Raw genomic sequence first — 10,995 nt, 5'->3', positions numbered from 1 at the left:
TTTTTGCCTACAGTACAGTATGCGGCTAATTTGCCTTTAGGGAAAGGGGGACATCTAGTCAGCTGTACAACTGCATGCATTCAACTGAAATGTGTCTTCCGCATTTAACCCAACCCCTCTGTATCAGAGAGGTGCGGGGGGGCTACCATAATTGAAATCCACATCGGCACCTAGGGAACAGTGGGGCAACTTCTTCAGGATCGGTGTCCCATCCACGGAACGGTTGAGCTAACGTAGGCTAATGCGATTAGCATGAGGTTGTAAGTAACAAGAACCTATCCCCAGACAGACATCTGATATTGGCAGAACGCTTACATTCTTGTTAACTGCCTTGCTCATGGGCAACAGCTTTTTACCTTGTCAGCTCAGGGATTCAATCCAGCAACCTGCCGGTTACTGGCCCAATTATCTAACCACTAGGCCTAGCTGACCTGCTTTAGATCAACTACCTATGTAAGAATGCTGCTCATCGACTACAGCTCAGCATTTAACACCATAGTGCCCTACAAACTCGGGGTCTCGACCCCGCCCTGGGTCCTGGACTTCCTGACGGGCCGCCCCCAGGTGGTGAGGGTAGGAAACAACATCTCCACCCCGCTGATCCTCAACACTGGGGCCCCACAAGGGTGCGTTCTCAGCCGTCTCCTGTACTCCTTGTTCACCCATGACTGCGTGGCCATGCACGCCTCCAACTCATTCATCAAGTTTGCAGACGACACTACAGTGGTAGGCTTGATTACCAACAACGACGAGACGGCCTACAGGGAGGAGGTGAGGGCCGTCGGAGTGTGGTGTCAGGAAAATAACCTCACACTCAACGTCAACAAAACAAATAGATGATCGTGGACTTCAGGAAAAAGCAGAGGGAGCACCCCCCTATCCACATCGACGAGACAGTAGTGGAGAAGGTGGAAAGGTATAAGTTCCTATTTGACTAAATAGGGCTATCTTTTAGATACCACCCCTACCTTGTCAAAACACGACTGATTGGCTCAAACGCGTTAAGAACCAAATAAATTCCACAAATGAACTTTTAACAAGGCACAACTGTTCATTTAAATGCATTCCAGGTGACTACCTTTTGATGTCTTCACTATTATTCTACAATGTAGAAAATGGTCCAAAATCAAGAAAAACCCTTGAATGAGTAGGTGTGTCCAAACTTTTGACTGGCTCTGTATAATGAATCAAGATTCATGATTCATCATCATATATCCTTGGTACTACAACCACGTTAATGAACATTGCTGAGATATGTGAAAAGAGATGTTGTTGTGAAGAAAAGACTAATCGAACCTTTTGTTTCCACCGAAACGTTAGGGTGAACACCTCTGCATTAGGGGAAATTGTGAGCAGAAGTATCAGAACTGTAATCAACAACATAAGATGTCTTTCACGGTAGCAGCTTCTGTGTCTGACTTGATGGCTTCGATTGAAAACGTGAGTGGAAGTCATATAGGCTGAGTGGAAGAATCTCCCTCACGGAAAAAAAGAGGCAGACATATAGCCTATCCACAGGGGGAAGCCCCGACCCAGCGTCAGTGTCTCTGTCTTTATGTACTTTCTCTACATCCTGATACTTCTGTTCTTGCTGAGTCATAGCTCATGCAAATGTATGTAACTTTTAAGAATGGGCAAATAGGCATTGAAATCGTGTGAAATGTTCAAAGGTTTACTTTGCAAGACATAAACGACAACCAAATTTAACACAATGCACATTGTACAATATTTCACATAATTTTGCCAGACTGGCATTGTTGTCACATTATCTTTCTTCTAAATCTTAACCAGACACAGGAAGGAAGTAGTAGGCCTATTTTTCAGAAGTTTGTCAGTAGCCCATTTGTGACAATAACATCATGCGGATCTCCCAGAGCAGCAAAGAACAACCATTTTGTGGATAAGGAGGCAAAGCAAAGTAATAGGCCCACCTAACATGCTTTTCCATAATAACAGATTACATGGGAATCAAATATTGACCATATTTTTTCATTTTCAAACAGGTGTTTGAAGTTGTTTCTGGTTTAAAATACATTTATTCTGAGTAGCATTGAGAATAATTGCAGCATTTTGACAGACAGATCAGACAGGTTTTTCCATCATGGCTCCCCCAAGCTTGGAGTTTTCACCAGGGAGGAGAGACTGCTGTCCCCACTTTCTTCAACTGGCCTCCGACACATTGAGTCCTGGGCTGGGGCAGAATGATAGAGTTTAGGATCCCCAAACAAAACAATGCAAAAAATATACACAGACGACATTCCAGATTTGAGAGCCAATTAAACTCAAACGACAACAACACATAATAGCTAAAGAAACTAAAATAACACTTCTCATAATCATTTTGCGACTTCGAGTTTCACTAGCAGTAGCGCATACCTCTTTTGACACCCGGGTTCTTGTAGTTCTTGATGCAAGGGATGATTACCAGGTTGCAGGTCACAGCGGTAAGTAGAAAAGTAAGCAGCAGGACAATTCCAATGAGTGGCATTACTGGAAGACAGAAATAAGGCATTAGTCATACAATGTCATACAACTATCCACTGTAGCACAATGTTTTACACGGATGTATAATGTCATGCCCTGGAGTCAAGAACAGCATGCAACCTTGGCCATAGTCTGCCGTTGTGGACTTGGGACCAATGACGGCTGGTGTTAGAGTGAGGACATCGGGATGACGAGATGACCCTTGGCTCTGGTTCTGGATCAAGGACTTAGACACAGTCTGGATAGAGCCAGAGGGGGAAGTGGGCTGCATGGAGGGGAGGGTCTTCCCGTCTGACTCTGACTCTTCATTACAGACGACATCTGCCATCGTAGTCCCTGAAGTCTTCACTCCACTCTTACATCTAAGACGCAGACAGATACATGGACACGAGTCAAACTACAGTTAAATGATTCCCAATCAATTGCAGAGTATGACGAAAGGTCCAACATTATATTGTAAATGTAAGGAGACTGCTTGATACATCAGCAAATTGCAAAAATCGGACAAATGCTTGTAAGTTTTTTCTACATACTCTCGCCATTTCGCACACGTAGAGTCCTTGTCGGTGGTAAAGAATCCATGCTCACATTCACGGCATTTGAGTATTATACCTGAATCAAGAAATTAGGCCGCATGCCAGTTATTCACAGATGCACTCATCAAGCCACTGAAAAGCATCAGTATTATGTGATTCCACTTTACCTGATCTATCCAACCCAGAACCCACGGCACACTTGCATATGGTAGAGTCTTTGTCTCTGTTAGTGAATCCTCCACGACACTGACACTTAGCATTAGAAGTCTTTGTGCACTTTGATATTACCTCACTCCCAGAACCTGCATAGAAACAAGCATATCGTCTGTGGGTTACACTGGCATATTTTATGGCTATTTAGATTCAACTCAAAGATTTGGCGTGGGATCACGATACATTTGAAAGATGCCCTCGTCTGTCATGATTTGCACATCCACAGGTTATTGTTTACGTAATGTATTCGTACTGATTATGACTTCTTATTGCATAATCATGTCTTACTCTCATTGCAGGAGTAGCAGGGTTGGCATTGCAGAGATTCATTTGGTACTGCCTGGAAGTTCTCGTCGGGGCACGGCTCACACTGTTCCTTTTTTCCTCGACTTATCCTCTCACCTTGATAATATCGTTCACATGATTGTCATTGTACTGTGATTGTTCTCAATGCCGGACAGAGTCATTATTCCATGATGAGTGTCAACCAATTAGAAGTAGTCTTAATAGTATCAATGGTCAAGAAAAATATTCAAGATAAATCTGCATCTACATTCATCCGCATGGCATAGTGGAGTACGATTCCCAGCAAAAGATAAAGAAGCTCCACAATAGCCCTTAATATTCATTAACATACTTTACCTATTTTGCATTTAAAAGCCTCCACGGGATTTAAAGATCCATTACAAATAAAAACACATACATAGATGAGCACCCAGAATCTAGACGGGATCATCATATCACTCTGCCAATAGAAAAGAGAACTCCTGCCTGTCAACCTGTAGAGAGAGGGTGTAAAACTGTATGAAAGCTACTCGGGTGATGAAATCTCACTTATATCTAGAGTTTATATCGATATTTGATGTGGTGTAGTTCAGCTGTACCATGTCTGCGTTAACCTTCCGTGATGAATCATAATTTCCTGTCCCTCTTCAGTTATCCCCGCCCCAAGAGTGGTAAACAAATTATATTTCTCTCATTCTTTCAACTGAAAATCCTCTGTCATTCAAGATTCGTTATATTTCCTTCAGGTCACATCCACTCATATAGAATTTTAGTTTTACTCTTTGTTTGTGAGACAGTAATCAGTTCCCAGTTACCTGTCCAGAATTGTAATCAGTAACATAACATTTGGGTTACCCAAACTCAGTAATGTAATATGATTACATTCAGTTATTTTTAGATTATTAAGAGGCATTCGAAGAAGACAAAAATGGATGTTACCAATTGAACAACATCTATTGCAGGATAAATCAATGTTAAAGTTTACATAGCTGACCACATATGGATGTTACATTTGACTTTATGGGTTGGTTATGTTGGCTTCTTCTAACCCATCGCTTTCTACTACATATAATATAATATGACACAATTCTATATTTACATTGAAAAACCAAAGTCGATCAGAATTTCTGTCACTCCAATAAATGTTATACCCCTTGATCTTCAAGAATAGGACTTGGAAATATGGACGTATAGATTAGCCAAATTGTTTTACCTGAGCATAACCCCAAAACTAAGGATTTATTAGCCAGCTGTCACGCCCTAACCATAGAGAGCCCTCTGGGTTCTCAATGGTGTATAGGTCAGAGCGTGACTAGGGGGGTTTCTAGCGTTTCAATTTCTATGTTGGTATTTGTATTGTTCCCAATTAGAGGCAGCTGATTATCGGTGTCTTTAATTGGGGATCATACTTAAGCTGCCCATTGTTCCCACCTGTGTTGTGGGATATTGTTTTCAGTTAGTGCCTGAGGGTGCACTGTACTGGACGGTTGTTAATAGCTTAGTTATTTGTGTTAAGTTTCACTTGGAAATAAAGTATGTGGAACTATAAGCACGCTGAGCCTTGGTCCGCTGCTTTAGACGAATGTGACACCAGCCCTACTCTGTTTATGATTTTGTTGTCATGGAGGACTGATTGAGCTCATTGATTTGAGTTGATAAATAAATGCTGTGCTCATGGAATGGCAAGCTTTGAGCACTACTGAGAAGTGCTATTTACATGTGAAAAATTACTACTATATGCTGCATTTGCTATAGGCGTATTGTTAAATGTTTTGTTGGTGACACTTTGATATCTTGATAATCCACAGATAACACGAACAAAACGGCACCCGCCTATGTTTTGGCAAAAATCTGAGGGGTGGGCCTGGAGAAATGTAACCACACTCAGATTAATAGACAGAGCTATGAATGCAAGGACTGACAATACATGATATCAAAATTATTGTTTTAACCATATTATGAGGCTATACAGTGTTTGTTTACATTTACAATGTTTACAAACATTAGAGAAAAAACACCTTATATTTTGGGTTCTCACAGAGTGTGACAGTTGAATTAAGCTCATGAGGCATTTATACATTATATTCTTCATTAATCAATGTATATATGTGTATACATACACTACCGGTCAAAATTTTTAGAACACCTACTCATTCAAGGGTTTTTCTTTATTTGTACTATTTTCTACATTGTAGAATAATAGTGAAGACATCAACTATGAAATAACACATATGGAATCATGTAGTAACCGAAAAAATGTTAAACAAATCAAAATATATTTTATATTTGAGATTCATTAAATGGCTACCATTTATCTTGACAGCTTTGCACACAATTTGCACATTCCTCCACCAATTTTCTCAGTGGGAGCGAAACACAGGCTTGTAGGCCTCTCCAGGTCTCGCACCCACTGTGAAATTTGGTGGAAGATCAGTGATAATCAAGGGGTGTTTCAGCAAGGCTGGAATCGCGCAGATTTGTCTTTGTGAAGGACTCATGAATCAAGCCACGTACAAGGTTGTCCTGGAAGAAAACTTGCTTCCTTCTGCTCTGGCAAAGTTCCCCAACTCTGAGGTTTTTTTTTTTTTCCAGCAGGACAATGCTCCATGCCACACAGCCAGGGCAATCAAGGTGTGGATGGAGGACCACCAGATCAAGACCCTGTCATGGACAGCCCAATCTCCAGACCTGAACCCCATTAAAAACCTCTGGAATGTGATCAAGAGGAAGATGGATGGTCACAAGCCATTAAACAAAGCTGAGCTGCTTGAATTTTTGCACCAGTGGTGGCATAAAGTCACCCAACATCAATGTGAAAGGCTGGTGGAGCGCATGCCAAAACGCATGAAGGCTGTGATTGAAAATCGGCGTTATTCAACCCAAAAATTTAAACTATTAGTATTGTGTTGTTTAAAAATGAATATGAACTTATTTTCTTTGCATTATTCGAAGTCTGACAACACTGCATCTTTTTTTGTTATTTTGACCAGTTGCCATTTTCTGCAAATAAATGCTCTAAATGACAATATTTTTATTTGGAATTTGGGATAAATGTTGTCAGTAGTTTATGGAATAAAACAAAAATGTTAATTTTACCCAAACAGTATACTGTATATATATATATAGTCCAAAAGTGAATGTAGCAACTCCAGATTGCCCCTTTAAGTCTATCAAAAGAGTGCGAGTTTGAGCATGTAATCCCTTACTCCCCAACCCTGCATGCCATGTATACTAAATCTCAGCATAACCCACCTTCTCGTAGGCTTTATTATGTCAATTCAAGTTTCAAGATAAGTTGAGGTGTAAAAATAGAATGTATTGTTGTGTTTTATTGACAACAAGATATCTCAAAATTGCAGACAAGAAAGTATTTTATTGTTCTTGCATGACGTCATCTCCTCCCACTATGTTAGCTTCTCATTGGGTCCACTTAAAGTTATCTCATATCTTGTTACGGGATGACTCATTGTTGTCCATTGTTCTATATTGTTACATGCTATGGTTGAAATTTTGGCAAGAAAAACAACCAGAAACATTGAATCTTCAACAATATTTTGTACACAATTTCCTTCCCTGCCCTTTGCAAAACACTGCATGATGATTCCACTGCATGGAGGGAGCAAGATTACTATCTGCATGGTTTTCATACACTAAGTGTACAAAACATTAGGAACATGGTCTTTCCATGACATGATATCCTTGATGTCACCTGTTAAATCCACTTCAATCAGTGAAGATGAAAGGAAGGAGACAGGTTAAAGAAAGATTGTTACGCCTTGAGACAACTGAGACATCGATTGTGTGTGCCATTCAGAGGGTGAATGGGCAAGACAAAATACTGATGTGCCTTTGAACGGGGCATGGTAGTAACTGCCAGGCTCACCCGTTTGAATGTGTCACGAACTGCAACTCTGCTGAGTGTTTCACGCTCAACAGTTTCCCGTGTGTATCAAGAATGATCCACCACCCAAAGGACATCCAGCCAACTTGACACAACTGTGAGAAGCATTGGAGTCAACATGGGCCAGCATCCCTGTGGAGCGCTTTCGACACCTTGTAGTCCAAGCCCCGACGAATTGAGCCTGTTCGGTGGGCAGAAGGGGGGTGCAACACAATATTAGGAAGGTGCTCCTAATGTTTTGAACACTCAGTGTATGTATTCTACCACGTCTAACAGACTCATGGAGAGACACAGAAGTACTGTGGTATCAACCACTGTGTTCAAGTCATGGGCTAATCAAAGCAATACAATCTCTGAATAATAATACAATGCATTAATATGGCTACTGATAACATGCCATCTGCTATGACTAGAAGGAAGAGACATTCACATTCATTTCAGCACTGTTGCATAGTGATAAAATTTAGCAATAAGGTCTGAGGTGGCGTGGTATATGGTCAATATACCACGGCTAAGGGCTGTTCTTTTGCACGACGCAACAGGGGGTATCTGGATACAACTCTTAGCCGTGGTATATTTGCCACATACGGCCAACTCCAGGGGTGCTTTATTGCTATTACAAACTGGTTACCAATGTAATTAGCGCAATACAAATAAATGCTTTGTCATACCAGGGGTATACGGACTGATATACCACAGTTGTCAGCAAATCAGCATTCAGTGCTCGAACCACCCAGTTTATAATGTTCTTTATGATGAGGTTCTCAAGTTAAAATGTGTATGTACAGTATTTGCAGGGGAGGGTTAGGATTATGTCAAGATTTGGGTTTTGGCTAAGGTTCAATCGGGGTGTGGACATGAACCTAGGGTTAGGGTTATGTTTATGGCTTGGGTTAGGGTTACTGCTTTAATGTATTGCCATTTTAGGGTTTGTATTTTGTATCTCACTTTCTATCCTAGTCGCTGAAGCTTGGCTCCACCTGGCTCTCTCTTTGACACAAGGTGGTTATTATTCTGTTAGATGAGCTCATGGTGGACGGGTAAGGATATGACCCTGTACATTTGATCGCCGTGTAAAACACCAAGCTGCCCCTGTTTATGTTTTCCCTAATTGTTGTATTGAGAACATTAAGGTCAGAGACAATGAGGAGATAGCTTCTGGGGAAATACATAGCAGTTACTGTGGGCCTATTTTATCGGAAACTGTGCTGTTTAACCATATGTTTTGCCTGTAAGTTCAGGGAGTGTCAGTCTTTTGATTGCTATTACAGATGGAAATAACCACATTTCTTGCTAATCTGCAAGATAGACCTACAACCACGCAACTTCCTGTGGAAGAGCACTCAAACCTTTGGTGTTGTCTCTATCAGCCAATGTTTAAATTCTGATGTTATTATTTGATTAGCAACAGATAAAGCACATACAATCAATGAACCATCCACACAGGAACATGTCAAGTAAAACATGCCACTGAATGATAGAGTGTTGTAATGTTGTCGTCCAACGTCTACATAGCTCACCACAAAGCAAAAACGTTTTTAAAAAATGAAAATAACAAATGAACTAAAAAGTAGAAACAGAGGTGTATATCCTTGTGATTAAAGGCAACAATCTGTGATGTGTACTGCTGCAGTGCCACAGTCTTTTCAACTGACAAATGCCCATTGATTCTTGATGAATATTTATACATTCAAATTAAATAAATACAAACAAACAGTTATAAATTAGTACTGTAAATGCCTTGTGCTGCATTTACACTGGCAGACCAATATTTATATTTTGCCACTAATTGGTCTTTAGACCAACCAATCAGATCAGCTCTTTTGCCATAGTAGGGCACCCTTGGCGAAGCTGCCAACAACCGGATGTATCCGGTTTTCAGGGATACAGCTAATCAACCTAGCTTACTTTCCCCCTGAAACCGTATGTGAGAACTTCGCTCAGGCGTTTTCTTCACACCTGATACGTTAGGTTAATAATAGGGCAAAAGAGCAGAATTTAGCTGCCTGTGTAAACGCAGCCTTATGCATTTCAGAATGTAAATGGCAAGGTTGTAGGTAGTTTCTGTTTTCGTTGTCATTTGACTGAACAAAGTATAGCTTCAAAATACGTTTACAACTGTCAATTACATCAATGTGTCAATCTCATTTAATGTATTATTTGTAAGCACAGGGTCTTACGTATACTGAACAAAAATGTAAACACAACATGTAAAGTGTTTCATGATCTGAAATAAAACATCCAATACATTTTCCATACGTACAAAAAGCATCTTTCCCTAAAATGTTGTGCACAAATTTGCTTACATCCCTGTTAGTGAGCATTTCTCATTTACCAAGATAGTCCATCCACCTGACAGGCATATCAAGAAACTGATTAAACAGCATGATGATTACACAAGTGCACCTTGTGCTGGGGACAATAATAGGCCACTCTAAAATGTGCAGTTTTGTCACATAACACAATGCCACAGGTATCTCAAGTTTTGAGGGAGCATGCAATTGACATGCTGACTGGATGAATGTCCACCAGAGTGTTGCCAGATAATTTAATGTTAATTTCTCTACCATAAGCTGCCACCAACATTGTTTTAGAGAATTTGGCAGTACATCCAACCGGCCTCACAACCGCCAGCCCAGGACCTCCCCATTCGGCTTCTTCACCTACGGGATCATCTGAGACCAGCCATCTGGACAGCTGATGAAACTGTGGGTTTGCACAACCAAAGAATTTCTGCACAAACTGTCAGAAACCGTCTCAGGGAAGCTCATCTGCATGCTCGTCGTCCTTGACCTGATTGCAATTCGGCTTCATAACTGACTTCTGTCATGTTTTGTCTTATATTGTCTTGTCATTATGCTTTCCCTTCTGTTCGTTTCCCCCTGCTGGTCTTATTAGGTTCGTTCCCAACTATCCCACTCTCTCTCCCTCCCTCAGATCCATCGTTGAGTTCCTGCTCCCAGCTGTTCCTCATTCTCCTACTCACTCATTTAGTCTTTCACACCTGTTTCCTATCTTGCCCTCTGATTAGAGTCCCTATTTCTCCCTTGTCTTCCGTTTCTGTCCTGTCGGATCCTTGTATATTGTTCACCGTGCTGTGTCTTTGTCTCGCCCTGTCGTGTCTTGTTTCCCTCAGATGCTGTGTGAGCAGGTGTCTGACTCTGCTACGGTCGGTGCCTTCCCGAGGCAACCTACAGTTTATGGTCGAGTCTCCAGTCTGTCCTCGTCACTACAGTGGAATTAGTTTTTATGTTTTGTTTTCTGCTCCGATTTGTTTAGGAGTATTGCCTATTTCCTTTACTGGAATAAAGACTCTGTTTTGCCAAGTCGCTTTTGTCCTCATTCACCTGCATAACAGAAGGATCCGACCAAGAATGGACCCAGCGACTATGGATTCTCTGATCCACTCTACTCTTCGAGTTCCAGGGATCTGCTCGGCAGACACGAGCAGGAATTGTCTGCTGCTCGGCATGCCGATTGAGACCCTGGCCTTTGCTCGGTCTCCGACCTCTCAGGACAGTATCAGAGTCTTCGTCTCGTGCCACCAGCTACTTCCGGGTCTTCCGAGCCTCCGGA

The 10,995-nt window shown here is 41.3% G+C and overlaps 1 protein-coding gene across 2 annotated transcripts; it reads right to left on the bottom strand.

The window, feature by feature from the left end:
- Positions 1-1,651: 1,651 nt before the first annotated feature.
- LOC124020915 (tumor necrosis factor receptor superfamily member 9-like) lies at positions 1,652-4,087 on the bottom strand. 2 transcript variants are annotated; one of them, XM_046336238.1, is made up of 7 exons: positions 3,876-4,087; positions 3,522-3,635; positions 3,188-3,322; positions 3,018-3,096; positions 2,605-2,846; positions 2,377-2,490; positions 1,652-2,186 (listed from the first exon to the last, which is right to left on the bottom strand). In XM_046336238.1, exons 1-7 carry the CDS (start codon positions 3,970-3,972, stop codon positions 2,161-2,163), a joined length of 807 nt encoding a protein of 268 aa, XP_046192194.1. In that variant the 5' UTR covers positions 3,973-4,087; the 3' UTR covers positions 1,652-2,160. The 2 variants fall into 2 exon arrangements, with proteins under 2 accessions (XP_046192194.1, XP_046192188.1); XM_046336232.1 differs by having other exon boundaries at positions 1,652-2,191; positions 3,876-4,085.
- Positions 4,088-10,995: the final 6,908 nt, after the last annotated feature.

The sequence above is a fragment of the Oncorhynchus gorbuscha genome, linkage group LG03 (genome assembly GCF_021184085.1).
Source record: "Oncorhynchus gorbuscha isolate QuinsamMale2020 ecotype Even-year linkage group LG03, OgorEven_v1.0, whole genome shotgun sequence".
Classification (NCBI taxonomy): Eukaryota; Metazoa; Chordata; class Actinopteri; order Salmoniformes; family Salmonidae; genus Oncorhynchus; species Oncorhynchus gorbuscha.
The sequence above is the reverse complement of the archived record's forward strand: the minus strand, read 5'-3'. Positions and strand labels throughout refer to the sequence as shown.